At 40.2% G+C, this 27,349-nt stretch overlaps 1 protein-coding gene across 10 annotated transcripts; it reads left to right on the forward strand.

The window, feature by feature from the left end:
* The first annotated feature begins 316 nt into the window (after window positions 1-316).
* On the forward strand, window positions 317-16,160 carry FAM177B (family with sequence similarity 177 member B). 10 transcript variants are annotated; one of them, XM_077938011.1, is made up of 8 exons: window positions 342-434; window positions 2,509-2,917; window positions 7,690-7,781; window positions 8,142-8,314; window positions 8,897-9,085; window positions 9,381-9,447; window positions 12,149-12,246; window positions 12,606-16,160. In XM_077938011.1, exons 4-8 carry the CDS (start codon window positions 8,312-8,314, stop codon window positions 12,741-12,743), a joined length of 495 nt encoding a protein of 164 aa, XP_077794137.1. In that variant the 5' UTR covers window positions 342-434; window positions 2,509-2,917; window positions 7,690-7,781; window positions 8,142-8,311; the 3' UTR covers window positions 12,744-16,160. The 10 variants fall into 10 exon arrangements, with proteins under 10 accessions (XP_077794154.1, XP_077794159.1, XP_077794165.1 ...); XM_077938005.1 differs by lacking the exon at window positions 342-434 and adding an exon at window positions 591-2,168; XM_077938007.1 differs by lacking the exon at window positions 342-434 and having other exon boundaries at window positions 591-2,917; window positions 7,690-7,789.
* Window positions 16,161-27,349: the final 11,189 nt, after the last annotated feature.

Here is a 27,349-nt window from a genome sequence, read left to right on the forward strand (position 1 = left end):
GTTATATACTTAAAATAGTATATTTACTTATTGAAACTAAATGCCAAGATGTAGAACTAGTGTGTTATTTTCTTGGTACAGATTACAATGCTGTGTTTCAGTGAAGGAGCTAATTAAAATGAAATGATTCGTAGATAGATGTAATCAGAAAAATCTTAAATGAAGATAGTCATTTCTAAAGCAGGAAAGAAAGACAGTTACAAGTCTGCTCTTATTTTTCCAATCTGTTATATACCTCCTCCCACCCATTAACATTAACTACATGTGTGATTCATTTGTTAAACAAATACTGAGTTCCAGCTATGTGTAAGGCATTGTAGGGGCAGAAGATACAGCAGTGAACATAACAGGTAAAACCCTCCCCTTCTGCCAAGGAGCGGGACAGGGAGGAGAGGGAAGACAGAGACACGTGGAATATGAAGTGTTCAGCGTTGGTAAGTGCTAAGGAGAAAAAATGAAACAGGAGGTAAGATGCAGAAGGTGGTGGTGAAGGCAATGGGAGGTTGCCTTGAAAGCGGAACTCAGCATAGTCTCCATTTGAGTTAAAGACTGGAAATGAGCAAGGAAACAGTCTAAGGAAAGAAAGACTAATAGAGCAGCCAGCACAGAGCTCTCTGCAGAGAGAGAAGGCGGACCTGTGTGGTCAAGGAATTGCAGTAAGAAGGCCCGTGTGGTTCGAGTGATGTCAGTGGAGGGAGAGTAGTACAAGATGGCATCAGAAAACTCATAAGGGTTAGATATACAGCCTTTTGGGCCATTGTGAGGACTTTGGCTTTCATTCTAGGTGAGACGGGAACCCACTAGAGAGTTTTAAGCAAATAAATGACATGATCTCACTTAGGATTTAACAATTCTGGCTCCTTTTCGAGCATAGACTGGAGGGGGCCAATTAGGAGGCCGCTGCAATAACTAGGTGAGAGACGATAGCAAGGGTGAGAGATGATAGACCGGGGTGGTGGCAGTGGAGTAATGAAAAGTATGATTCCAGAAATATCCAAGAGAATTTCCTGGCAGATTTGATGTGAGGTGTGATTAAAGAAGAGCCAAGAATGACTTTAGTGTAGTTGGCCTAATCAACTGGAAGTTGCCATTTATTGAGATGAGAAGGCTGCCAGAAGAGTAGAGGTAAATGTGTGAGTATGTGCATGTTGGGGGAATGGAGGGAGAGTTGCACTGACAGCGTGAGCAAAGATTTAGACAAATTAGGATTGAGATGTCCATTAGATAACTAAGAAGAGATGTCAAGCAGGTAGTTGGATCTGTGAGATTCAGGGAAAAAGTCTGACCTGGAGAATATAAATGTTATAATCATCTGTGTGTGGATAGTATTGAAAACCATAGGGCCAAAGGAGATCATTAAGAAAGCAGATAGAAAAGAAGTCCAATCATTGAGCCCTGGAGTAATACAATATTTAAAAGGTCAGAGAGATTATATGGCCTGTTAATTACATTACATACTTAGGAACTATCCTTCATAATCTATATTTGGGGTTTTTAAGAAACAAAATGTAGAAGTGCTCTCAAGAATTAAACTGAGCCGGGTGCGGTGGCTCATGCCTGTAATCCCAGCACTTTGGGAGGCTGAGTCAGGAGGATCGAGTCCAGAAGTTCAAGACCAGCCTGGGCAATATAGGAAGACTTCATCTCTACAAAAACTCCAAAAAAAAAAGAAAGAAAGAAAGGCTGGGTATGTGGCACATACCTGTGGGAGGTTGAGGTTGCACCACTGCACTCCAGCCTGGGCAAAAGCAAGACTGTGTCTCAAAAAAAAAAAAAAAAAAAATTAAACTGAAGCCAAAAGAAGATCACTTACAAAACATCCACATCTAGGTGTGAAGCTAGCAGTTCTCCCAAGGTTTTTGTAAATAAGTTGAGTTCCAAGCTGTTCACTATTGAGACCCCTCTGTGTGACATGCACTGATTACAAAGATGAATTTTGCATAGCATATTCTAAAATGCCCATTAGGTGGCAGAAAAACATTCAGTAAACCAGCTGTGAGCTAGCTAGTGTTCACTCTTGTGCTCATTCAGTCTCTCTCCACTCCCCTCCAACCTCCCAAAGAGCCCTCTGAACTTAAAGATGTGTATGGCTATTAATGCACAACACCATAATCATGAAGAACGAAGACTGGTATTTTCTTCAGAGAGCCAACAGATATCATCAGTCTGTAAGCTAATAGAGGCGAACCAGGTGTACAGGGGATGAGGGTGTGTGTGTTTCATTTGGTTTGGAAATGTATGAATTTGGACAGTCTTAAGAGGAGTAAATTGACTATAATGAGACTCTTAGGCCTTATTTTTAAACGTTTGTTATTTAAGTTTTTTAGCTTGGGGCAGGGTGAAGAAGTGTTCAGAAAGTCAAAAGCAAGAAAGCCTCTTGGAAAAAAAATAGACAAGATGTCTTACAACTAGCCTGATGTTTAAGCTTTCTGTAATACACTGAATCCCTAAATCACAAGTCTCTTTCTGTTTCAGTTTCAAAGTTTCTTCTTTTCTCACTCTCTTTAGGGCACTGGTCCTCAAACTTGCCTGAACATTGGGATGACCTGACAGCTTCAAAAAATACTAGTGCCTGAGTTCCACCCACAGAGATTGTGATTTAAGTGGTCTGAGGTGTGGCCTGTCTTTGAAATTATTTAAAAGACCCCCAGATGATTCTCATAACAAAATAATTTTGAGAACCACTGGGCTTAGCTAATATTGGATGTGTAAATATTGACCTTCCCACAACTCAAACATGTTCCACCCTGTAAGACATGCAAGAGAACACTTCCACGTCAGCACATCCAAACGCACTGTATGGCCTCAGCCTACAGAACCCTTAACTCTTAACTTTATCATCTATTGAACAATTTATAACATTAAAATTTGTACTACTTTCAACATCACTAATTAATGAAAAATACAGAGGAATCATGTAAGTTACTTTTTGAAATGTTTTATTTTCTTTTGTTTGTTGCAGAATGTGTTTTGTTTCTTATGGCACTGATAGTATTTATTTGTGCAATAGTATTATGCTTAACATATTGTTGATCTTACATACCAAATTAAAATGGGTATTTTTTGCTGCTCTTCAGCATCAGAAGCTAAATGATAATACCTCTTCCTACTTCTTACTGAGGCTTTTCTATGATACACCATCACTAAGTCAGGGGAAACCATGTGTACCATTCAGAGGTCCCCAAACAGGGCAGATATCACATCATCTTGCTGTGGATGACAGATGTAACCTTTGGCAGATCTTTTGCAACTCTGACCTTTGACAAAGGCATTAAACTCAGCATTGTAGCAATAAGATTTGGTGATTTATTTGTACATATATATATAAGAGTATGCATGTATGAATATATATGTGTATGTATTCAATCATGTTTGCATTGCCCGTAAAATATTTTTAAAATTTGATCTGCTAGTCTTCATTTTAATGGATGGCTGACAATCCATTTGCATTTATTATGATTATTGACTTACTTGGAATTAATGCTAATATTTTATTTAGTGTTTCTTTTAATCATGATTTTTCTTTACTGTTTCTTCTTTCTTGCCTTCTTTCAGAGTGTTTCTTTTCTTTTTTATTTTCTTCTGCTGGCTTTGAAGCTATACATTCTAATTCCATTATTTGTCTATTTACCTTTCAATTGTTAATATGCATACTTAACAACATATCTTATCCAGCCAATCCCAAAACAATACTTAGAAGTCAATTCACATTTTTTGTTATTATCTAATACTTAATACTGTTTTGTCTTTATACTGTCCCCACCAAAGTAGCGTTTTTGTTTTTTGTTTTTTGTTTTGTTTTTGAGACGGAGTCTCGCTCTGTCACCCAGGCTAGCGTGCAGTGGCACCATCTCGGCTCACTGCAAGCTCCGCCTCCTGTGTTCAAGCGATTCTCCTGCCTCAGCCTCCCGAGTAGCTGGGACAGGCACCCGCCACCACGCCTGGCTAATTTTCTGTATTTTCAGTAGAGATGGGATTTCACCATGTTAGCCAGGATGGTCTCCATCTCCTGGCCTCATGATCCACCTGCCTCGGCCTCCCAAAGTGCTGGGATTACAGGCGTGAGCCACCGCGCCTGGGTTTGTTATCCTGTTTACTAATTTTTTACTTATATTTATTGCATCTTACTTTTTTTTTTTTTTTTTTTTTTTGAGACAGAGTCTTGCTCTGTCACCCAGGCTGGAGTGAAGTGGTGCAATCTCAACTCACTGCAACTTCCGCCTCCTGGGTTCAAGCGATCCTCCCACCTCAGACTCCTGATTATCTGGGACTACAGGCACATGCTCCCAAGTCCAGCTAATATTTTTGTGTTTTTTTTAGTACAGACGGTTTTTCACCATGTTGGCCAGGATGATATTGAACTCCTGGCCCAGCCTTGCCTTCCCAAAGTGCTGGGATGATAGGCATGAGCCACCATGCCTGGGACATCTTACTTTTTCTTACCTCTGGGTTTAGTTTTCTTCTTCTTGACATAGAATTTCCTATTATTAATCTTTCAATAAAGATGCCAGAATGGTTAATGCTCAGTTTTTGTAGGTCTGAATATATCATTACGTTACTCCCACTTATTGTTTAGCTGGATATTGAACTCTTTTTTTTTTTTTTGGGGATGGTATATTCTCTGTCTCCCAGGCTAGAGTGCAATGGCACAATCGCTGCTCACTGCAACCTCACCTCACACTCCCAGACTCAAGCAAATCTCTCACCTCAGTCTCCCAAGCAGCTGGAACAACAGGCATGCACCACCTTGCTCAACTCTTTCTCTTTCTTCCCTCCCTCACTCCCCTCCCCTTCTTCCGTCCTTCCTTCCGTCCTTCCTTCCTTCCTTCCTTCCTTCCTTCTCTCTCCTTCTCTCTCTCTCTCTCTGTCTGTCTGTCTCTCTCTCTCTCTCTTTCTTTCGTAGAGACAAGGTCTCACAATGTTGCCCAGACTGGTCTCAAACTCATGGCCTCAAGTGAGTCTCTTGCCTCAACCTCCGAAAGTGCTGGGATTATAAGTGTGAGCCACAGCACCCAGCCTGTATTCACTTCTGAAACTCCTATTAGACGTACTGAACTTTCTCATCTATTCTTTTTATCACCTAACATTTCTTTCACATTAAATATGTATCTCTTTTTCTCTCACCCCACACTCCAACATAAATTATACTATATTGTGAGAGCTTTTCTCAGATTTTTTCGTATGCTTAATCAATATCCAACTTACCACTATGTGACGATATTTTTTTTCTGCAATATTTTTCTGCAGTTTTTCTGACTTTTTTCAAGTCAACCTTCTTTTGGGATTTTATATTTTGCCTCTTTTATGTTTTTGAATATATTAGGTTGGTGCAAAAGTAATTGTGGTTTTTCCATGACTTTTAATGGCAAAAAATGGAATTCCTTTTGCACCAACCTAATATTAAGCACACTAATTTTAAAGCTTCCTGTTGTCCTATCATTCCTAATTCTCAGGTGAGGATTTCCAGTTTTCTCATCAGCTGAACCTTCCTCCAGATGCTTAGTTTCCTCATGTAGTTTGTAAGTTTTTACAGTAAGCACATCCTCAGCAGGCATTTGCTGGGGGTTTTGTTTTGTTTTGTTTTTGTTTTTTGATACAGAGTCGCATTCTGTCGCCTAGGCTGGAATGCAATGGCATGATCTCAGCTCACTGCAACCTCCGCCTCCTGGGATCAAGCAATTCTAGTGCCTCAGCCTCCCGATTAGCTGGAATGTTGGCCAGGCTGGTCTGGAACTCGTGATCTCATGCGATCCACCCGCCTTGCCCTCCCAAAGTGCTGGGATTACAGGCGTGAGCCACCTTGCCCAGCCAGGAATTGTTTTTAGTGGAGATTAAGTATACCGTGTCTTGTTGAATTATTCCTCCAAGATGACTTTGTACTTGGCGTCTGACAGAGTTCAGTGGATTACACTGCCTTTAGTTCACTCAGCTTTATCTTAGGTTTTCACAGCATATGAGGACTATGAATTTGGGCCACACACCAGCATGTGGTACTGGCGGGGGTTTCCAATTTTTTTAGGTGACTATTTCTACCCTTGTTGCTAGGAGATAGCAAATACTTTGCTACTTTTGCAAGCCAGGGGATAGATTTTCCTGTCCATATTTTATAGATAAGATAGTATTTTATTATCTTAGTTTTATGCAGGTGGCTTCATTTCAGCTCTCCACACTCATGGGATCTGAGATTTGGACTCTCCTCTCTCTATGGGTATTAAAACTCCAGCCCCAAGGCCTATATCTGGTTCCAAACCCCCCAACAACCATCTTGGCTTCAGCTCATACTTACAGTTTTGTTCTTTCTCTTATTCTGACATCTAGACTGGCTGACTTGCTTTCAACCCCCTGCCCCTCTCGCTCTCATCTCTATCCCTAGGGTTATCTCTTTTTTCTACTTCCTTGGTGTACTTACGATTTAACGTTTTCATTTAATTTCATCCAGCATTTCTGCGTGTTTGGAATAGGAAGAATTATTCTATATCAGTTCAGCCATATTTGTTGATATAATCTTAAAATATCTTAAATATTAATTAAAACAATATGAGGCCAGGCGTAGTGGCTCACGCCTGTAATCCCAGCACTTTAGGAGGCCGAGGAGGGTGGATCACCTGAGGTCAGGAGTTTGAGATCAGCCTGGCCAACCTGGTGAAACCCCGTCTCTACTAAATATACAAAAAATTAGCCAGGGGTGGTGGTGGGTGCCTGTAGTCCCACCTATTCAGGAGGCTGAGGCAGGAGAATCACTTGAACCTGGAAGGCAGAGAGGTTGCAGTGAGCCGAGACCATGCCATTGCACTCCAGCCTGGGCAACAAGAGTGAAACTTCGTTTCAAAAAAAAAAAAAAAAAAGCAACAATACATGTGTACATATGCTTACAACACTGGAATACTGCCTGACATATACACTGCTAAGTAAATTATAGGTACTTAATAATAGCCAGCTTTTATTAACCAGTTACCATTTGCTAAGAATTGTTCTAACTTCTTTATTTATCTTTACTCATTTACTCTTCATAACAATTTTATAAGGTTGCACTGTATCATTTCATACTATTATTTTATAGATGAGAAAACCAAGACACTGGGATATTAAATAATGGGATTTTAAATCCAGGAAGTCTGTCTCCAAAGCTTTCCAGCTTTATTAAGATATACCTTAAATACAATAAAATGAACTAATTTTAAGTGTAGAATTTGAATCATTTTGACACATTATACAGTCAAGTAACCAACATTATGATCATGATATCTATTAGAACATTTCCATCACCCCAAAAAGCTCCGTCACTTTATAGTTAATCTTAACCCCCTACCCACTCTCACCTAGCAAACAGTGATCTGTTTTCTACTATAATTTTGCCTTTTCTAAATTTCTACATACATAGAATTATATACTATGCAGTGTCTGGCTTCTTTTGCTTAGCATAATACATTTGAGAGTCACTTACAGTGTTGCAAATATTCATTATTTATTCCTTTTAATTGGTGAAGAGTATTCCATTAAATATATGGACCACATTTTGTTTATCCATCATCAGTTGATGGACATTGAGTTGACTCCAGTTTGGGGCGTTCACAAATAAAACTGTTACGAATATTTCCATACAAATCTTTAGGGAGACATATGTTTTCATTTCTCTTGGATAAATATCTAGATGTGAAATTACAAGATTTTATGTTTAACTTTTAACAGCCCAGGCATAGTGGCTCACATCTGTAATCTCAGCACTTTGGGAGGCCAAGATGGGAGGACCTTTTGAGCTCCGGAGTTCCAGACCAGCCTGGGTAACATAGTGAGACCCCATCTCTATAAAAAAATATATTTTTTAATTAGCCAGGCTTGGTGGCACACACCTGTGGTCCCAGCTACTCAAAAGGTTGAGGCAGGAAGATCGCTTAAGCCCGGGAGGTCAACGCTGCAGTAAGCCATGATTGCACCACTGCACTCCAGCCTGGGCGGACAGAGCAAGACTCTGTCTCTGCACCTGCCCCAAAAAAATTTAGGCCAGGCACGGTGGCTCATGCTTGTAATCCCAGCACTTTGGAAGGCCGAGATGGGTGGATTACTTGACATCAGGAGTTTGAGACCAGCCTGACCAACATGGTGAAACCCTGTCTCTACTAAAAATACAAAAAATTATCCAGGCATGGTGGTGAGTGCCTGTAATCCCAGCTACTCGGGAGGCTGAGGCAGGAGAATCGCTTGAACTCAGGAGGCAGAGGTTGCAGTGAGCCGAGATCACGCCATTGCACTCCAGCCTGGGCAACAAGAACGAAAGTCTGCTTCAAAAAAACAACAAAAAAAATTAGCCATTATGGTGGGTATGTTATGATATCTCATTATGATTTTAATTTGCATTTCCCAAATGACTAATGACATTCATCGTCTGTATATCTTTATTAAATCTCTACTCAAATATTTTGCCCATATTTTAATTGAGTTATTTGACTTTTACCTATTGAATTGTAATCGTTCTTTACATGTTCTGAAAATAAGTCCTTTACCAAATATATACTTTGCACATGTTTTCTCCTGTCTGTGTGAAGTCTGTACTCTTAACCATTTCCTACATTGCTTCTCAATATTTATTGAAATAATCAAGAAACTTCTGCAGGGCAGTGACCCCTTCCTTCCAGCAATTATGGGTTTTAACGTTAACAAAAGGTAAGAAAACCCTGTTGACACTTTTGTTTGAAGACTGAAAGTTCACATTTTCACTACTTATCAAATCTCTTCCATTTTGGTACAGAACAGAACAATCCTTTTTTGGATTTGAAGAATTGATGAGGTCACAACTGTGATTACCTCTGAATTCTGTCTTTACTATCCATTGAAAATAACTAGATAACTCTCAGCTCTGGGTAACTTGCCCTAAGGTGCCCTGTTTTTAATTTTCTAGTTGTTTTGTTTCATTATGGAGATAGACGGTTTCCAGCAGTTAGACCTAGAGAAGAGTGTACCTTCCAAAAAGACGACTCCTAAAAGGATTATCCATTTTGTTGACGGAGACATCATGGAAGAATATAGCACAGAGGAGGAGGAGGAAGAGGAAAAAGAGGAACAGAGCACAAATGCAACACTTGACCCTGTAAGCTTAGTATATCAATATTAGGGAACATGGTGAGGGAGGCGGTGAATGAATAAGAGATTGAGCCAGATAAGGTGTATAGAAAGAATAGCTTTAAGCTAAGTCCTTGGTCTCCTTTTTTGCTTTCTAGATCCATGCGTAGGCAACTTATAGTTTTAATCATCTTAGTCTCTTCATCTGTGACAGAGAAAATGGAACATATTACGTACAGCATTTTGAAATCTCTACATTAAAACAAATCTGCAGTCACCATTCCTCTTATTAATTACTCTATCTCGATTTCTCCTTTTTTCAGTCTAAACTTTCCTGGGGACCCTACCTGCGATTTTGGGCAGGACGGATAGCAAGCACCTCATTTTCTAGTAAGTAGTGCTAAGGTTATGTTTTTTCTATCCTAAACAAATATATATATATATATCGATAGGCCCTCAGAGTTATGTGGGACTTCCAATTGTGTAAGCCACTCCATCGCGTCCTGAATAAGTGAGATCTGGGCTAAGCTTTCATTCCCAAAGGCACAGAACCTCGCATCCTCAGGCAGACCCTTCATCTTTTACCAACTCTCATCAGGAAATTCTTATCTCGGCCCAAATGTTATCTACTTCTAAAGTTCCTACTTATCTTTCTTAGAACCATACAAAACTGGTCTAGATGCGTCTTTCATAGGACAAAGGTTCCCATATTTGAGGGCAATAATCAGTCCTCCCTGGGTTGATTCTTCACCTAAATATACTTCCAAGTTAAAAGACAATTATTGTTGTATGACACAGTTCTAAGCTTCTAACTTCCCTAAACATAACTGCTTTATTATAAACATGAACTTTATTGATCCCTTTTAGGGGCATAATGAATGGGCTAAGTGAATATTTATAACAACTAAAATACTAAATCTTATTTTGCTTGACTTTCACCAATTTTTTTAAGACATAGTTGACAACATCTAATTACTCATTTCCTTCTAACTTGCACATCTTGTGAATATGATAGGAAGGCAAACTACTTTAAGAGTCTGAGAAAATAGAAGCTGTATTAATAGCTCTTAGAAACTGATCTTCATTCATTCATTTAAAAAACATTAGTAACTGTCTACTATATGCTCAGCACTGTGCTGGACCCTGGGACACAAAGATGAATGACAGTCTCTGCTTTCAAGGGACTCAATATTCAGTGAATCGTATAGACCAGCAAACATGCTCGCAATTATAATTTGTTGTCACAATTGCCAGGGTAGGAAGTGCATAGGGACTCTGACCTGGAAGACTCGGGCATGCTGACATATGGAGGAGGCACTTTAAGAGAGCTATGGAAGTGTGACTGGCTAAGGCTAGCTTGAGGACCATGAAAGTGACCAGGGAGTCTTTAGATTACAGTAAAAAGTAAAGATGGGGTGATTTAGGCAGATAGTATGAACCTTCAAGAAATAAGTGCTTTTACACAAGCGCAGAGGGTTAGTGATTTGGAAGTTACATTGAAAATCCCAGTGAATACTAACCCTACCCTGACCATAATATGTTAACAGAAAAAAAAATTGCTGTCTTCCAGAGAGCTCTCTACACTTAGGTTAAGGCAAAAGGGTTTGAAAAGATATGTTTTAGAGGGAGGGAATCAGAGAAGATTAGGCTGGGTAAAAGAAGCAAAACTCAATATGGGATTGAGAGTATGGAGAAGCAGAGTGATTTGCATGTTGGGTTTTGATTTAAGATTGCAGGGATAGGATGCATGGTGAGCCTAGCTTCCTTGTAAGTTCCAAACAGAACTGCAGTGGAAAACTGCTCCTGACTGGAGCTTCAAGATTGTAGTGGAGGCATAAAAATGCTAGCAGTCAGTGCTGTGGTCTCTCTACACAGATATTTTGTCTGAATGGAGCTAGAACCCAGATGACACTGGTAATTAACTTTTTCTTTTTTTTTTTTTTTTTTTTTTTTTTTTTGAGACGGAGTCTTGCTCTGTCCCCCAGGCTGGAGTGCAGTGGCTGGATCTCGGCTCACTGCAAGCTCCGCCTCCCGGGTTCACGCCATTCTCCTGCCTCAGCCTCCCGAGTAGCTGGGACTACAGGCGCCCGCCACCTCGCCCGGCTAGTTTTTTGTACTTTTTAGTAGAGACGGGGTTTCACCGTGTTAGCCAGGATGGTCTCGATCTCCTGACCTCGTGATCCGCCCGTCTCGGCCTCCCAAAGTGCTGGGATTACAGGCTTGAGCCACCGCGCCCGGCCAACTTTTTCAATTTAAAATTCTAGTAGGTCATAAACAGGAAAGCTTCCTAAGATTTATTTTAATATTAAAAAAACCCTATCTTCTACACATGTACTAGACACTGCAGCAAATAAACAGGACAAAGAGATAGCATATTAATGAAAAGATAAGACATATTTTAAAATAGCATCATTTTGATGCCCTATATGAGCAATATCCCAAGAGGCAGAATGAGTCAGAGGAATCAGAAAGTCCTATAATTGGGGGGTAAGAGAAGGCTGTCAGAAATCCTGTAATCGTAAAGGAAAACTTTTCTAGGAGACATCTTTAGGAAACCACTCATTATTCATGCTACGCCTTTATCCCTGACTCTAACAATCCCAGTGCTGAGCCTGCAGGCCACCTTGCTACTGAAGGCAGACAAAGAAGGCCTTACACATCTTCTGAGAAGTCTGTCTGGATGCATGGAAGAATTACTGATGTGGGTCTTGGTAACACTGGATTGAGTTTGGGTTTAATTTGAAATATACTTGGAGAGGATGTTTAGCTGGTATGCATGGGGATAATGAGCAGTACCTGTTCTGATTGCTCAGGACCCATGCTATACCTGTTGTGAAAATATATTGAAAATCTCTCCTGATATATACATCTGGAAAAAAATAGTTTATATATGATCCCATATAAAGATAGAAGATTTTTCCTTTGAATCCTAGAATCTTTGAGAGGCCAAGGCAATTGAAATGTTTTGTCGGCCTTGAAGTTAGGTATAGTAATAGGTCATTTGCAGAGTAGTTTAAACTCTGGGCATCTCAACTGATGCGAAGCTTTAGTTAGTAATTCAGTTTACGCAAGTGCTTGTTCTTTCTTTTAGCATGTGAATTCCTTGGTGGAAGATTTGCTGTCTTCTTCGGTCTTACCCAACCCAAATATCAGTATGTGTTAAATGAGTACTCTAGGATACAAAACAAGGTATGTGACACTCTGATGGAGGCAAGGGGCCTGAGATGGGAATATTGATTGCTCCAACTTTAGGCCAGTATAGAAAAGTATTTTTCCCACCTGGTCATCACGCACTACACTTTCACCAAGCTCCCATAGTCAGACTGACTTATTTTTCTTGTTCTCCTTGCCCCAGGACACTTCTTCATATTTGCCTCACTCCTGCGAAGTTAGGATGCCATGAGCTGTGTTGTAGAAGAAGGTAGTTGGGTGTGAAGCCTGAGATTGCTTAAAGTAGAAGCTTCTTACATGGGCATTATATACAAGAGGGGGAGTTCAGAGGGCTTTGTTTGTACAGTTAAACATTTCCTTATTTCTCTCCAAAACAGAAAAGTGACAACAAAAGTGGAGGGAATGGATCAAAGACCCAGGCAGCTGAGGTTCCTAATGAAAAGTGTCACTTGGAGGCTGGGGACCGAGAGTATGGAACCATACAACAGGACACAGCAGAAGCCACTTCTCAGTGAAGCACCTCATCCAGGGAAGGTCTGGTGGCAGATCCTAGCTCATGATGGCAGCAAAGACTATAGTTTCCCGGGATCTCTGTTCCTTGGCCATTGATTACCATGGCAACAACACCAGAGGTAGCACTTCTGAGCCAGATCTGATCCTAATCTCCGTGTAACTTAGTCTCAAGCATCCAGGAATTACAAGCAATAATGAGAGTAATTTTTGACACTTTCTCAGAATAATTTTTATATGCAAGCCACCCCACCTCAACTCCACCCCAGTGATACAAGTCCAATGAGTACTGACATTTGCATGGTAGCATAAATGCCTTAAGGAACTTTGGGACTGGAAGTTTTTGGCTGAAATCCTCTGTCATGGGATGAGGGTACAGTAAAGAAGCTCTATTCCTCAGAAGAAAATCTGAGCACCACAAAGTCTAAATAAATCCCCTTTCAGGGTTTGACATAGGTGTGTACTTCCAACAACCATCCTGGCTTAGTTGGGGATTGCTTTACAATAAGTAAACATTGCTAATAGCTCTGTTATAAGATCATTATCAAGATCTTTGAGAATCAGGTATATCCCTCCAAATTAAAACAATCAATAAATAATATACGCTCTAGAAAAAATATTTTCAATGGATTATTTTCTTATTCATTTGTCAAGAAATTTTCAAAACCTGGAAAGATCAAACATGGAAATCATTGTTAGATAACACAGGGTGTGTCAGCCAAAGTAACTGTGATACATTAATAGCAAAAAACAAAAAGAAAAAAAGAAAAAAACACAGGGCCTGCAGTAGTAAGATATGAGTTCCAGTTTCACTTCTCCCATTTACTAGTTGTGTTATTTGAGGTGTCCAGATTTCTGAGCTCCAGTCTCCTTTGTAAAATAGGGGTGACTTGACTTTGCTTGTTATTGTTATACAGAATTATGAGAAATAATAATTTATTGTTGTTTTAAGCGTTGGAGTGGTTTGTTATGCAGCCATATATAACTGAAATTGTAGCTGTAAAAGAAGAGGAAGTTAGAATTAATTTAATATGAAATCAAAGACAAAAGTAGTCCTGGAGCATAAGGGGTTGTTAGTTGAATATAGTAGGATAAGACAGATTATGCTGCACAGACACCTCCAAAATCTCAGTGTCCTAAAATAAGAAAGTTTATTTCTTTCTCTTGAGAAGTCCACTGTCAGTTTAGGTGGCTTCCCAGACAGGTGTTCTCCATGTGATAGCTCAGTGTTGCATGCTTCTTTGATCTTATGTTTCCTCCATACCGTGATGTGCTTTCGGGGTTGCTGGAAAAAGAACAGCATGGAGAGTCAAGCAGTGGCAATCAATATCTCCACTAAGAATGAATCATGTCACCTCTGTGTATGTTTCTTTCACCAAAGCAAGTCACGTGACTATAATTAATTTTACGGGAGTCTGAGCCTCCTAAGATAGCTGAGAAAAGGAAACACTCTCTTCTAATGGCATAGGAGCTCAAGGGTTAATATGATATTGATTTAACCTCAGCTCTGCTGCCTCTTTGTAACCCAGTAGCCCTGTGCAAGTTACTCAACTTTTCAACATTCTCAGATATAAAACAGATTTGAGACAGGAAGCAGGAAGCAAATATAATTTGAACCATCTTTGTGCAACAAAAAAGAATTTTGGGGAAAGTACACTGAGTTATCAAATGGATGCCAAGGGGAGATTAGTCTCAATAGGATCTGAACAATGTGACAAGCAAGCACCCAACAGATACTCTCTGTCCCTCTCTCATCTTTCTCGCACATGAGGAAGATGCCCACTCTACAGCTCTTCATAACTCTTCTGTTCAAGTGACTGATATACTAGTCTTTCGTCCCCATTTCAAAGTATAGTGGGAATAGAATCTGTTTCGCTCCTTTTTGTCAAGTATCACTCTCTAATTCAATCAACTGTGGCCAGGGAGATGGAGCCTTGTAGTAGCAACATGGTTATGGGACCTATTTCTGGGTAAGGATGGTTCTCAGGAAAAGGAAATTGAGGTGAGCTAGGTAGGTATCCCATGACTGTTTCATGTTAAAATTAAGGAAAAGCATGTAAAGCTGTGGCTCTAATTAGATGCTTGAGTCATAGTATCAATTATTATTATTAATATTGATGAGGTTAATTCTATATGTCAACTTGATTGGGCCACAGGATGCCCAGATTAAACATTACTTCTGGGTGTATCTGTGAGGGTGTTTCTGGATGACATTAGTATTTGAATTGTTGGACTCAGTAAGTGGGTTGCCTTCCCAATGCAGATGAGCATCACCCAATCCACTGAAGGCTTGAATCAAACAAAAGGCCAAGGAAGGAGGAATTTGCTCCTTTTTTCTGCCTCACTGCTTGAGCTTGGATATCTCATCTCATTTCACCTTCTTCTGCCCCTGGACTGGGATTTACTACATTGGCTTCTCTGGTTCTTACGCCTTTTAACTCAAACTGATTTACATCACTGGCTTTCCTGGGTCTCCAGTTGGTGAATGGCAGATTGCGGGACTTCTCAACCACCATAATCGTAATGCATTCAATTCCTCATAGTAAATCTCATTGTATCTATCTATCCAATTATTTGTCTATCTACCTATCTACCTATGTCTCTATAAATCTATCCTATTGGTTCTGTTTCACTGGAGAACCCTGACTAATACAACATTGAATGAGAATCCTGGTTTCATGGATTCTGAATGACTTGTCCCCACTGAAGAGTCAGTCTTAGTTCTTCATCTGACATGTTCCGTTAGCCCAGTGTCAAGGCGAAGTAAATCTGAAGGTTTTATCGTATTGCAGAAGAAGTGACCAAGTCTAGCAGTCAAGCATTTGTTACTTCAGTCAAGGGTCCGGTCATACTAACGATCTATGCCTGTTTACTTACTATTTTGCTTCAGAATCGCCCTAGGAATGGACTGTTTTTGACTTTTCCACTTTCCTTTTTGTTTTTTTTTTTTTTTTTGAGACAGAGTCTTGCTCTGTCACCCAGGCTGGAGTGCAGTGGCGCAATCTCGGCTCACTGCAAGCCCTGCCTCCCAGGTTCAAGCCATTCTCCTGTCTCAGCCTCCCAAGTAGCTGGGACTACAGGCGCCAGCCACCACGCCTAGCTAATTTTTTGTATTTTTAGTAGAGATGGGGTTCCACCATGTTAGCCAGGATGGTCTCTATCTCCTGACCTCGTGATCCACGCGCCTCAGCCTCCCAAAGTGCTGGGATTACAGGTGTGAACCACCGCACCCGGCTGACTTTTCCACTTTTCTGAAGAATTATCCACTTCTTGAATATCCACTTATTGATGATTCTAAGGAACCAGGTGGGCTTTTCCCTTTCAGACACCCCTCTCTCTCATGAGAGAAAAAGGGCTGCTCTCCTTTCTCTTTCTTTTGCCCATTAAACTTCTGCTCCTAAACTCAAAAAAAAAAAAAAGAACTAGGCAAAACAAAGTGTGATATTTGAACTGAAGAAGTGGATTTTTATCTAGCAAATGTTATACTCTCAATTTAATTTTCTTTTTCACTAAAAGAAAAGATTCTCTTATGGTCAGTGACCATATGCAAATCAGTTGAATCTTGAGCAAAATATAATAAAGAGGACAAATGGAACCAAACAACCAGATCTTATCAGACTGTTCCTGCAGGATAAGTCCACAGTTTCTTTAATATTAAAATTAATTCATTATTTAATATTAATTGGACATCTACTGTGTGCCGGTTTTTTCTTTTTGTTTTTTTAAGGTACTATCAACCAAACAGACAAAAATCTCTGCTTTCCTGTTGGTCCTTAATTCCCAACAGATAAATTATTAGGACATTCAGTCTTTGTATGGCCAGCCTCTCAGATGGTCCTCAACGATCTCCACTTCCTGCTATTCATACCTCGTGTAGTTCCTTCTCACACTGCACCAGGGTGATTTATGTAACCAAAATAATATGGCAGAATTAATGATATGCCACTCCAGAGATTGTTCTAAAAGATACTATGGCTTCTGTCTTGATCTTTCTCACTACTTTTCTCTTGGATCATTCATTCCGAAGGAAGCCATCTGCCATGTTATGAGGACACTCAGCCAGTGCAGCAGACTGAATATGTTCCCCCACAAATTCATATGTTGAAACCCTAATCCCAGTGTGATGATTTTGGAGGTGGGGCCTTTGGGAGGTAATTAGGTCATGGGGGTGCAGCTGTCATAAATGAGATTAGCACCCTCATAAGAAAGGCCAGAGAGCTAACTGGCTGTCTTTCAGCATGTGAGAATACGAGAAGTCAGCAGTCTGCAACCCAGAAGTGTGCCCTCTCCAGAACCTGACAATGCTGACGTCCTCATCTCAGACTTCCAGTCTCCAGAGCCATGAGAAATAAATTTCTGTTGTTTACAAACTACCTAGTCTACAGTATTCTATTATGGCATCCTGAACTGAACTGATTAAGACTTGGAGAGTTCATTGTGCTAAGGAACAACCGGTGCTAAGGATCTCCAGTGAACAACCTTTGAGGAACTCGAGGACTGCCTACAACCACATGAGCGTGCTTGGAAGACCGCCTTCCTCCAGTCTGCAGAGGATTGCAGCTCCAGCCAACAGCTTGCTTGCAACCTCATGAGAGATGCTGAGCCAGAACCTCCCAGCTAAGCCACTCCTGGATTCCTGGCTCATAGAGAATATTAGATAAATGTTTATTGTTTTAAGCTACTAAATTTTATGGTAATTTCTTACAGTGCAATGGATAACTACTGCATTTTTTATTCCTAAATATTCCTAAGGACTTCTAAGGATAAACTCATCCAAGAACTATAATGCACCCAGAAGGAGTGCAGGGATTTTACCTTACTCCCTCAAGGCTAGATGAAACTCACTGAGCTGTATCAGATATGCTTCCTGCCTTACTGCGCTGTGTGGGGGCCTAACTAGGCAACCATTACCTGTAAGTTGAATCTGGCTGTTTTATTTACCATCACTGCCAATTCCCATATTTGCCACCTGCTGATTCACCCAAAGGGGTTTTCAATATACCAGGAAAAACACTTCTCTGAAATATTAGTCATGAACATCCCAAAGCAAAAAGTTTAGGTTCCCAGAAAGTACAGCTTTTTAGCGATAAAATATTTTACTCAGAGAACCATACCATTTTCACCAAACCACAATCATAATGTCAAGTTGACTCAGTAGGAAGGTGTATTAGTTCATTCTCACACTGCTATTAAGAAATACCTGAGACTGGGTAATTTATAAATAAAAGAGGTTTAATTGGCTCATGGTTCCACAGGCTGTACAGAAAGCATGGCAGCATCTGCTTGGCGTCAATCATGTTGGAAGGCAAAGGGAAAACTGGCCCTTTGTATGGCCAGAGTGGGAAGAAGAGACAGAGGGAAGGTGCCACACACTTTTAAACAACCAGATCCCATAAGAACTCTGTCATGAAGATAGCACTAAGGGAATGGTGCTAAACCACCAGAAACCTCCTCCATGATCCCATCACCTCCCACCAGGCCACATCTCCAACGTTGGGGATTACAACTGAACATGAGATTTGGGTGGGGACAACCATATCAGAAGAGGTTCCACCACTGGCCATACTCTATCAGAACCAATGCTCTTCATCAACAATCTGGACACTGGTATAGTACTTGTCAGGGGTCCAGACTCCCCCTCTTTTATAGTAGATTTCCTCTTGAGCTTTTATTATCTTTTCATGCCACCTGGTCTTGGTCAGTGTCATCCCAGCCCATCTTAACTCATTTTTCTCCCCTTGAACCTGAGAGAAGGAGTTGCAGTCCTAGTCCTTTTCCTCCCAGGAGGTATTTCTGCCCCTTGTAAATTTATGGATGCTAAACAAAATGTGGAGAAAACATATTGCCCTGCTCTATCTGGCAGCTTCCAAGATTCAATGATACATTGGAAAAGGAGTGACTCACTTCCCTTCCAGCAACATGTAAGCCCTAGACTCTTGCCAAGCCAAAAATATCCCCAATTAAACAAATTATGTAGCAGAAAGTCTTTTAATTAATAAACTAAATTTGAAAAATTATCTGGTTCTTGATGTTTTTAGTTATTTCTTATGACCATACTCCATTGTGCGTAATGCAGGTAAATGAAAGTTAATTTTATTATTTCTCTTTCTAGTGATGGAGTCATATAAACCTTAACCTTCAGAGTGACAATTCAGGGAGTCTCAAGTGATCAAAGAAACTCTTTAGCAAATGCACACAGGCAACAACACCCCCCCCGCCGATACCCCCTACCCCCCGCTCCACCTTTATCTTCATACATACATATTTCAAATGGCTTTCCCTGAATGGGCAGTCCTGCCAAGATTTGTTTGGGTCTTTCTCATCTTTGTTGGTGAGGTGGTTCTTCAATTATCTGTAAATGTTTCTATCCTCTGCCAAATTACACCACTTCCAACTGCAAGATATAATTATTTCCTCTACCTACAGCAAAGTGAAGCCAAGTACACCTTGAACCGTTTTCATTCTCAGGTACCTTATATAGGTTTGCCAAGAGCTGGGAAACACAGTGGTCAGCTTTTCGGGCAAAAGTGGTGAAAGCTCTTTAGGGAAAATCTTCTCTGTAAGTTTTCATTTAAGTTGGGAACTAGAGGGGAGTGGCATGTTTCTATCAGTCTGAATTTAATCTGGGTGGGAATTATTTTTACTGGGAAAAAGAAAATGAAGGACCCCCAACAAATTACTCAAAAGGAAGTGGATACTATTTTCCTGGAACATTTTCTTAATCTGTCATCTTCAAGCCTGCCCTCAGGCTGGCTGGCTGTATAAATCAGGGCAAAGTGGCAGAAACAAAATTCTCTTCAGAATTGAGTGAATTTCTGTAGAAAATGTGTCCTAAGGTAAGCATTTTATGATGGTCTTTGGGGTCTTGGGGAAAAAAATTTGTTTCAGTGACAGAGCGAGATGACCCCAAGAGTAAGACAGCTCCCAAGAATGTGGTGATGGTGGAAAAACCTACTTCTTTCTCTTCAAATTGTAAGAAGGTAGTTCTCAAAACTTTGTATATAAAATTATTAGTGCCAATTTTAAGGAACTGATCAAAATATCAACTTTTCCTCATTGGCTGATGTAATGGCTAGTTTCATATATCAACTTGGCGAGGTTCTAGTACCCAGTTACTTAATGAAATATTAAGCTAGGTGTTGCTGCAGAGGTATTTCATAGATAACATCTACAATCAGTTGACTTTAAGTAAAGGAGATGATGCTAGATAATATGATTGGGGCCCCATCCAGGTAGTTGAAGGTCTTTAAAAGCAAATCCCTGAAAAGAAAGAAATTCTGCTTCAAGACTATAGCATCAGCCAGGCATGACGGCTCATGCCTGTAATCTCAGTACTTTGGGAGGCCAAGGCAGGAGGATTGGTTGAGCCCAGGAGTTCGAGACTGGCCTGTGCAACATGGTGAGACCCCATCTGTACAGTCAGAAATTAGTCTGGCATGGTGGCATGAACCTGTAGTCCCAGCTACTCGGGAGGCTAAGGTGGGAGGATTACTGGAGCCCAGGATATTCAGGCTGCAGTGAGCCATGATGGTGCCACTGCACTTCAGCCAGGGTGATAGAACGAAATCCTGTCTCAACAAAAAGAAAAACAAACCAAGAAAAAAAAAAAAAAAAAAAAAAAACCTCTACAACCTCAAGTCTTATATGAGTTTCCAGCCTGCTGGCCTACCCTACAGATTTCAGACTTACCAGCCCCTACAAGTATGTAAGCCAATCCCTTGAAATAAATCTCTTTGATTCTGTTTCTCTAGAGAACTCTGATAAAGCTGTTACACAACATGCATTTAGGACGTTACAACTACCATATTTAGTTAACTATTATGTGGGCCAGTTGGCCAATATTCTCATCATGCAGTGTGCAGGACAGCTGTCTTCTCCGCTTCATCTTAGTTCACACAGTCCAGATTTAAACAGCTTACACTCTCACATTCTTGCACAAAAACCTTTCAAATGACGTTTAACATCTTTATATTTACGAAGAAGTACCTGGGCCTGTGTTCACTCTTTCTACAGATTAATTGCGATCACATAGAACTGCGTAACTGAGAACTAAAACCTTTCCATCCAGCTGGCTGTGGGACAGCGAGTGGATAAAAGACAGGCCCAGCAGTTCCTACCAGAGGTGGAACGTGGATGCCTGGAATCTGAGAAGGGAACTTGGAGATTAAAGGAAAAGCATAGTGAGTATTCAAGAGCCAGGAAACCTAGATTTTAACTCCAGGATCTCTAGTCATTAGCTGGGGGACCATAACACAGGCCAAGTATCAGACTTGTCCTCAAAATGAGGATAATAAAAAACCAGCATCCCTAAGAAAGGTGAGAATTAATTGAGATCCTGTATGTGAAAGCATTAATCAAAGCTCTATACCAATGGCACATCAGTGTTACCTTATCTCCTTTGGTCTCTTCAACCCCTATCAATAATATCTAGAAATAGAAAACTGGACAATGAGAACATGTGCTAAAGATTATTCCTATGCCCTTCTCTGCATTAATTCCCATAGGAGGTGTGATTTTATGGAAAACAAAATATGTTATATTCACCCCCTCCACCCCATATTTATACAGTTATAAATGGTTCAATTTAGTCCCTATCTAAGGAGACATGTCATTGTGTGGGAAACATATATAATAATATACTCTTCACCATATAATAAGCTCTTCACCAACCTTAGGGGTTTGAGAGAGCTTCTTGCCTGGGGTGGAAGTGAGGGAAGTGGGCAGGATGGGGCAAATGGCGTCTCAAACCCTTCAGCTGATAGTAGTTTAGGAAAGAGACACCGATCATCATCTTCATAGCAATTAGAAACCTAGAGAGGTGGGAAGAACGCTGGATAATGAGTCATGAAAATTAGATTCTAGTCCTGACTCTGCCACTAAAAAGTTATATGACAGTAGAAAAATTTACTATCTATGGGTTTGGTTTTCTAATTTATGAAATGAGGTGGTTTGGACTAAATTGGCTTTACCTAAAGTATGATCTTCTGAATATTAATACATTGTTTGTTTTGTTTTGTTTTGTTTTTTGAGACAGGGCCTCGCTTTGTTGCCCAGGCTGGAGGGCAGTGGCACAAAAAAGGCTCACTGCAGCCTCGAGCTCCTAGGCTCAAGCCATCCTCCCACGTCAGCTTTCCAAGTAGTTGGGACTACAGGTGCATGCCACCATGCCCCTCTAATTTTTTTTTTTTGGAGACGAGATTTTTCCATGTTGCCCAGGCTGGTCTCGAACTCCTAGGCTCAAGTGATCCACCTGACTTGGCCTCCCAAAGTGCTGGGATTACAGGCGTGAACCACTGCAGCAGCCAAATAAGTTTTATATTAAAAAGGAGGATCTGAGAAACTTAATTTTTTGGAGGAATTTGGTTAAACAAAACAAAAAAGTATCATTGCCACAGAGTTTTTCAGGGTATTAATAAACTAATGTGCCTCATTAAGCTCCAAAAGGCAGATAGTCGCAACCACTTGGGAGGCCGAGGTGGGAAAATCACTTGAGCCCTGGAGTTCCAGGCTTCCGTGAGCCATGTTCCTGCTACTGCACTGCAGCCTGGGCAGCAAAGGGAGGCCCTGTCTTAAAAAAACAAAACAAAACAAAAATACACAGTATACAATATTTCCCAATGTATTTGGTCATAAAATCACTTGTGCACAGAGTATTTCCGGAAGTAGCAGGCTGAGGAACTTACTTTGAGAAACACTAACTTAGAAAATCTATAAAGTGCCTTTTAATTCTAATGTTCTTGTTCTATAAAGCTGGTGTGGTGCCAAGAAAGTGGACATTTGCCAGTTGTATGAATGACATGCTAGAGTAGAAAATAGTTTTTATTTTACCAGTGTCTCCTTTAAACTTTCTCCTCTTTTAATGGCGTCACTATTCTTGCTGTCAGCCAAGCTGGATACTTCAGTACTTTAGGGGCCACTTTGACTCTCGGCCATCAATCTGTCCATTGCTAAATCCTGATAATTCATCTGAAACTCATTTCTGCGTCACTAATCCTGTTTCCAGGCTTTACTGATGGACCTGTGTTTTGATTGTTGCTTTTGCTGGCGGAAACCCTGAAAATTTCTCTAGCAAAGACAGGAAAAGTCTCCTTCTCTCTGCCGGTCTATTCTTTACCTTCATGCCAGAGGTTTTTCTTGCAAACCATGAATCTAATCAGGTTACTCCTCTTCTCAAATATTTTCAAAGGTCCTACATTGTCACAGAATAAAATTTTAAATTCTTCAAAGTCAGTCAATGTCCAGGCCTAACTTTCCTTTCTTATCTCTATAAGCCAAGTTCCCTGCTCCTTAAAGATATCTTATTTCACGCTTTTTCATCTCTTTTCACATAACTTTCTGTCCTTGAGATTCCTCCTTTATTAAAACACTTGTCTCCAATAAAACATTTGTATCACTCAAGACCCAGCTCTAATGCAACCTCTTCTTTGAAAGGTTCCCTTGCACACTTATTTAGATGTGAGCTCTCCCCTCTCTGTACTTGGCTAGTACCTCTCTCATCTAATATGCCCCCCCTGGTATTATGATGATCTATAAAGTCATGCTAATCATTCTTCAGATAATACATTTATTGAACACAGGGGTACAGTGAATGACTCGACTAGGCACAAAAACTGCAGCCAGTTCAATCATCTCTGATCTCATTCATTCAGTCAGTCATTCAACAAGTATTTATTATGTGCTAGGCACTAGGGAACATAAACATGGTTAAGACCTTACCATCAATTCCTTGGTTGCCCTAGTTCGGTTCCTAGTCCTCTCCTTCAGGAGAGGTCTCATTGCAAGTCCATCCCAAATCTCTCACATTCTTCTTGAGCCAGTTCACAGTTCACAGTTACTCTGTTCAAACAGTAACTGCACAAGCTCCGAATGCCACTGTTGAATGTCCTTTTTGTCCAGGTGGTAAGTGTTCTCTCATTTGAGTTCCTTAATGTTTCTTAAAAACTCAACATTAAAAGACACCTGTCCTTTGATCAAACCTCCAAAGCCTCATTTTCAGATTCATCCTATTAAGGCTCTGGAACAAGCCTGCGCTAAACCCTCCACAAATCCTGATGCACTTCCTTGAGTATTATTTACTGTAACCTTCATGAATGTGCAATAAACACACAGAAGTTCCCAACGCTGAAGGCTGGAAAGACGTGGCAGGATGATAAATAAGCTTTGATGATGATTTCAATGGATGGTAATTTCTTGCTTCCACAGAGACGCCACAAACACAGCTGTCAGAAGTGCATTGTGTAAATCAGATGCTAATTAAATTAAATTCCCACTGGAATTAAGGCAGCAAAGTATTTTGTCTTGTTTTCTTGCAAACTAGGCCTCTCAATCAAGACAGCTGGAGCACTGGCATTTCAGGTACGTGGAGGCAACAGCTGCAGTGAAGCAAAGCAACTGCTTTCATGATTAAATTGCCATCGGTAAAAGGAAAAGAGATGCCATTTTTGACATTAGTAATGCTAAAAATTCAAACAATTTAGCAGAAGCAGAGCTGGACCAGGAAAGAAGAGGTCTGGGTTCTGATGTAAGTTTTGGCGAAATCATTTTATGACTCTAAGCTTCAGTTCCCAGCTTCTTCTCCCCTTCTTCCTCCCTTTCCTCCTTCTTTCGTTGTTTCTGCTAAATATTTATTGAATGCCAATTACCGCCAGGCATGTACTGGGTCCTGAAGACCCAAACATAGGACATTTTTTGTCCTCTCGGCGTACCTGGTCTTTTTGAAGAACCAGGGGCTGGGACTCTATGATCATGGCACCTTCTGGGAGTTCTATCATTCTAAATATAAATGTTTTGAAAACCAGCATTTAGGTGATATTGACTTCACCCCACTTCTCTGTTAAGGGATACAGAAAATACATCCCTGACCCTGCCTTTAGTTTTTAGTCTAGTGAGAAACCAAAGCACACGTGACTGGTACAACATTTGATATTCCACAGCCAGAAATAAGTAGACGTAAGAAAATATTGCCTAAATTACGTAGAGAAGGACTGGGAAGCAGAAGCTTGAGTAAATAAGTCATTCAATGAATGCTTTTTTTCTTCATTCAATACTTCATGAAACATTTACTAAATGCTTACTATGTGCCAGGTTCTGTGCTGGGGATACCAAGGAGGCAGTCTCTGCCATTAAGGAGCCTCCAGTTAATTGGACAGGCAAATATATAAAATGGTAATTATGGTAAAATATGGTTACAGCAATGTTAGAAACATTAGAAATCATTACAATAGATGCATGGCACAGGAATAGGTTTACTAGAAAAACAAACTCAAAGCACTACTGAAAGTATTCTATCTCATCTGTTCTTTCAGTTGTCTCTACAGTTCATATTCCACAAATCACTCCTTCTTTATTTATTTATTTATTTACTGAGGCAGAGTCTCACTTTGCCACCCAGGCTGGAGTTCAGTGGTACAAACTCAGCTCACTGCAACCTCCGTTTCCCAGGTTCAAGCAATTCTTCTGCCTCAGCCTTCTGAGGAGCTGGGATTATAGGCACAAGCCACCATGCCCAGCTAATTTGTGTATTTTAGTAGAGATGGGTTTTCACCATGTTGGCCAGGCTGGTCTGGAACTCCTGAACTCAAGTGATCTGCCCGCCTCCCCCTATCAAAGTGCTGGGATTACAGGTGTGAGCCACCACACCTGGCCCCATTAATATCTTAAGACTTAAAATCCTAGAGAAAGTAACTGTGTGTTGTGTATTTGCTTTGTACAAGGTGGATCCCAGTACAGGGTAGCAATATCCCTCACAAATACAGTCTGATGCTAATGATTATTTGCTCAAGAATATATGGTGTTATAATAATTAAAAATGGAAGACAAACTGGCATATTCATAAAATGGAATACAACCCAACAATAAAAAGGAATGAGCTACGAATATGTATACATGCCACAAGACAAAATCTTAAAAACTAGGATAGGCAAAACTAATCTATGATTGAAAAAAATTAAAACAGTGATTTCCTGTGGGAAGCAGGAGAGGGGATTGATTGGGTAGTAGCATGAAGGAACTCTCTGGGGTCATGGTAATGTTCTCTCTTGTTAGCAGTTTAAAATACAAAGATCTGTACATTGGGTTACACAATGCATACTTAAGATTTGTGCATTTTACACATTTTACCATAAATGAAATTTGTAAGAAGTATTAAACTCCATTTAATAATCTGTATGCTGTCATTCTGATACCAAAGCCTGGCAGACACATAACAAACAAAAGAGAATTTTAGACCAATTTCCCTGATGAATATTGATGCAAAAATGCTCAATAAAATACAGGCAAACCGAATCCAGCAGCATGTCAAAAAGCTTATCCACCATGATCAAGTCAACTTCATCCCTGGGATGCAAGGCTGGCTCAACATATGCAAATCAATAAACGTAATCCATCACATAAACAGAAGCAAAGACAAAAACCACATGATTATCTCAATAGATGCAGAAAAGGCCTTTGACAAAATTCAACAGCCCTTCATGCTAAAAACTCTCAGTAAACTAGGTATTGATAGGACGTATCTGAAAATAATAAGAGCTATTTATCTGAAACCCACAGGCAATATCATACTGAATGGGCAAAAACTGGAAGCATTCCCTCTGAAAACCGGCACAAGACAGGTATGCCCTCTCTCATCACTCCTGTTCAACATAGTCTTGGAAGTTCTGGCCAGGGCAATCAGGCAAGAGAAAGAAATAAAGGGTGTTCAATTAGGAAAAGAGGAAGTCAAATTGTCTCTGTTTGCAGATGACATGATTGTATATTTAGAAAACCCCACTGTCTCAGCCCAAAATCTCCTTAAGCTGATAAGCAACTTCAGCAAAGCCTCAGGATACAAAATCAGTGTGCAAAAGATCACAAGCATTCCTATACACCAATAACAGACAAACAGAGAGCCAAATCATGAGTGAACTCCCATTCACAATTGCTACAAAGAGAATAAAATACCTAGGAATCCAACTTGCAAGGGATGTGAAGGACCTCTTCAAGGAGAGCTACAAACCACTGCTCAACAAAATAAAAGAGGACACAAACAAATGGAAGAACATTCCATGCTCATGGATAGGAAGAATCAATATTGTGAAAATGGCCATATTGCCCAAGGTAATTTATAGATTCAATGCCATCCCCATCAAGCTACCAATGACTTTCTTCACAGAATTGGAAAAAACTACTTTAAAGTTCACATGGAACCAAAAAGCAGCCTGCATTGCCAAGACAATCCTAAGCAAAAAGAACAAAGCTGGAGGCATCATGCTGCCTGACTTCAAACTATACTACAAGGCTACAGTAACCAAAACAGCATGGTACTGGTACCAAAACAGAGAGGCAGACCAATAGAACAGAATACAGGCCTCATAAATAACATCACACATCTACAACCATCTGATCTTTGACAAACCTGACAAAAAAAAAAAAAAAAGAAATGGGGGAAGGATTCCCTATTTAATAAATGCTGCTGGGAAAACTGGCTAGCCATATGTAGAAAGCTGAAACTAGATCCCTTCCTTACATCTTATACAAAAATTAATTCAAGATGGATTAAAGACTTAAATGTTAGACCTAAAACTGTAAAAACCCTAGAAGAAAACCTAGGCAATACCATTCAGGACATAGGCAT

Source organism: Macaca mulatta, chromosome 1 (genome assembly GCF_049350105.2).
Source record: "Macaca mulatta isolate MMU2019108-1 chromosome 1, T2T-MMU8v2.0, whole genome shotgun sequence".
Taxonomy (NCBI): Eukaryota; Metazoa; Chordata; class Mammalia; order Primates; family Cercopithecidae; genus Macaca; species Macaca mulatta.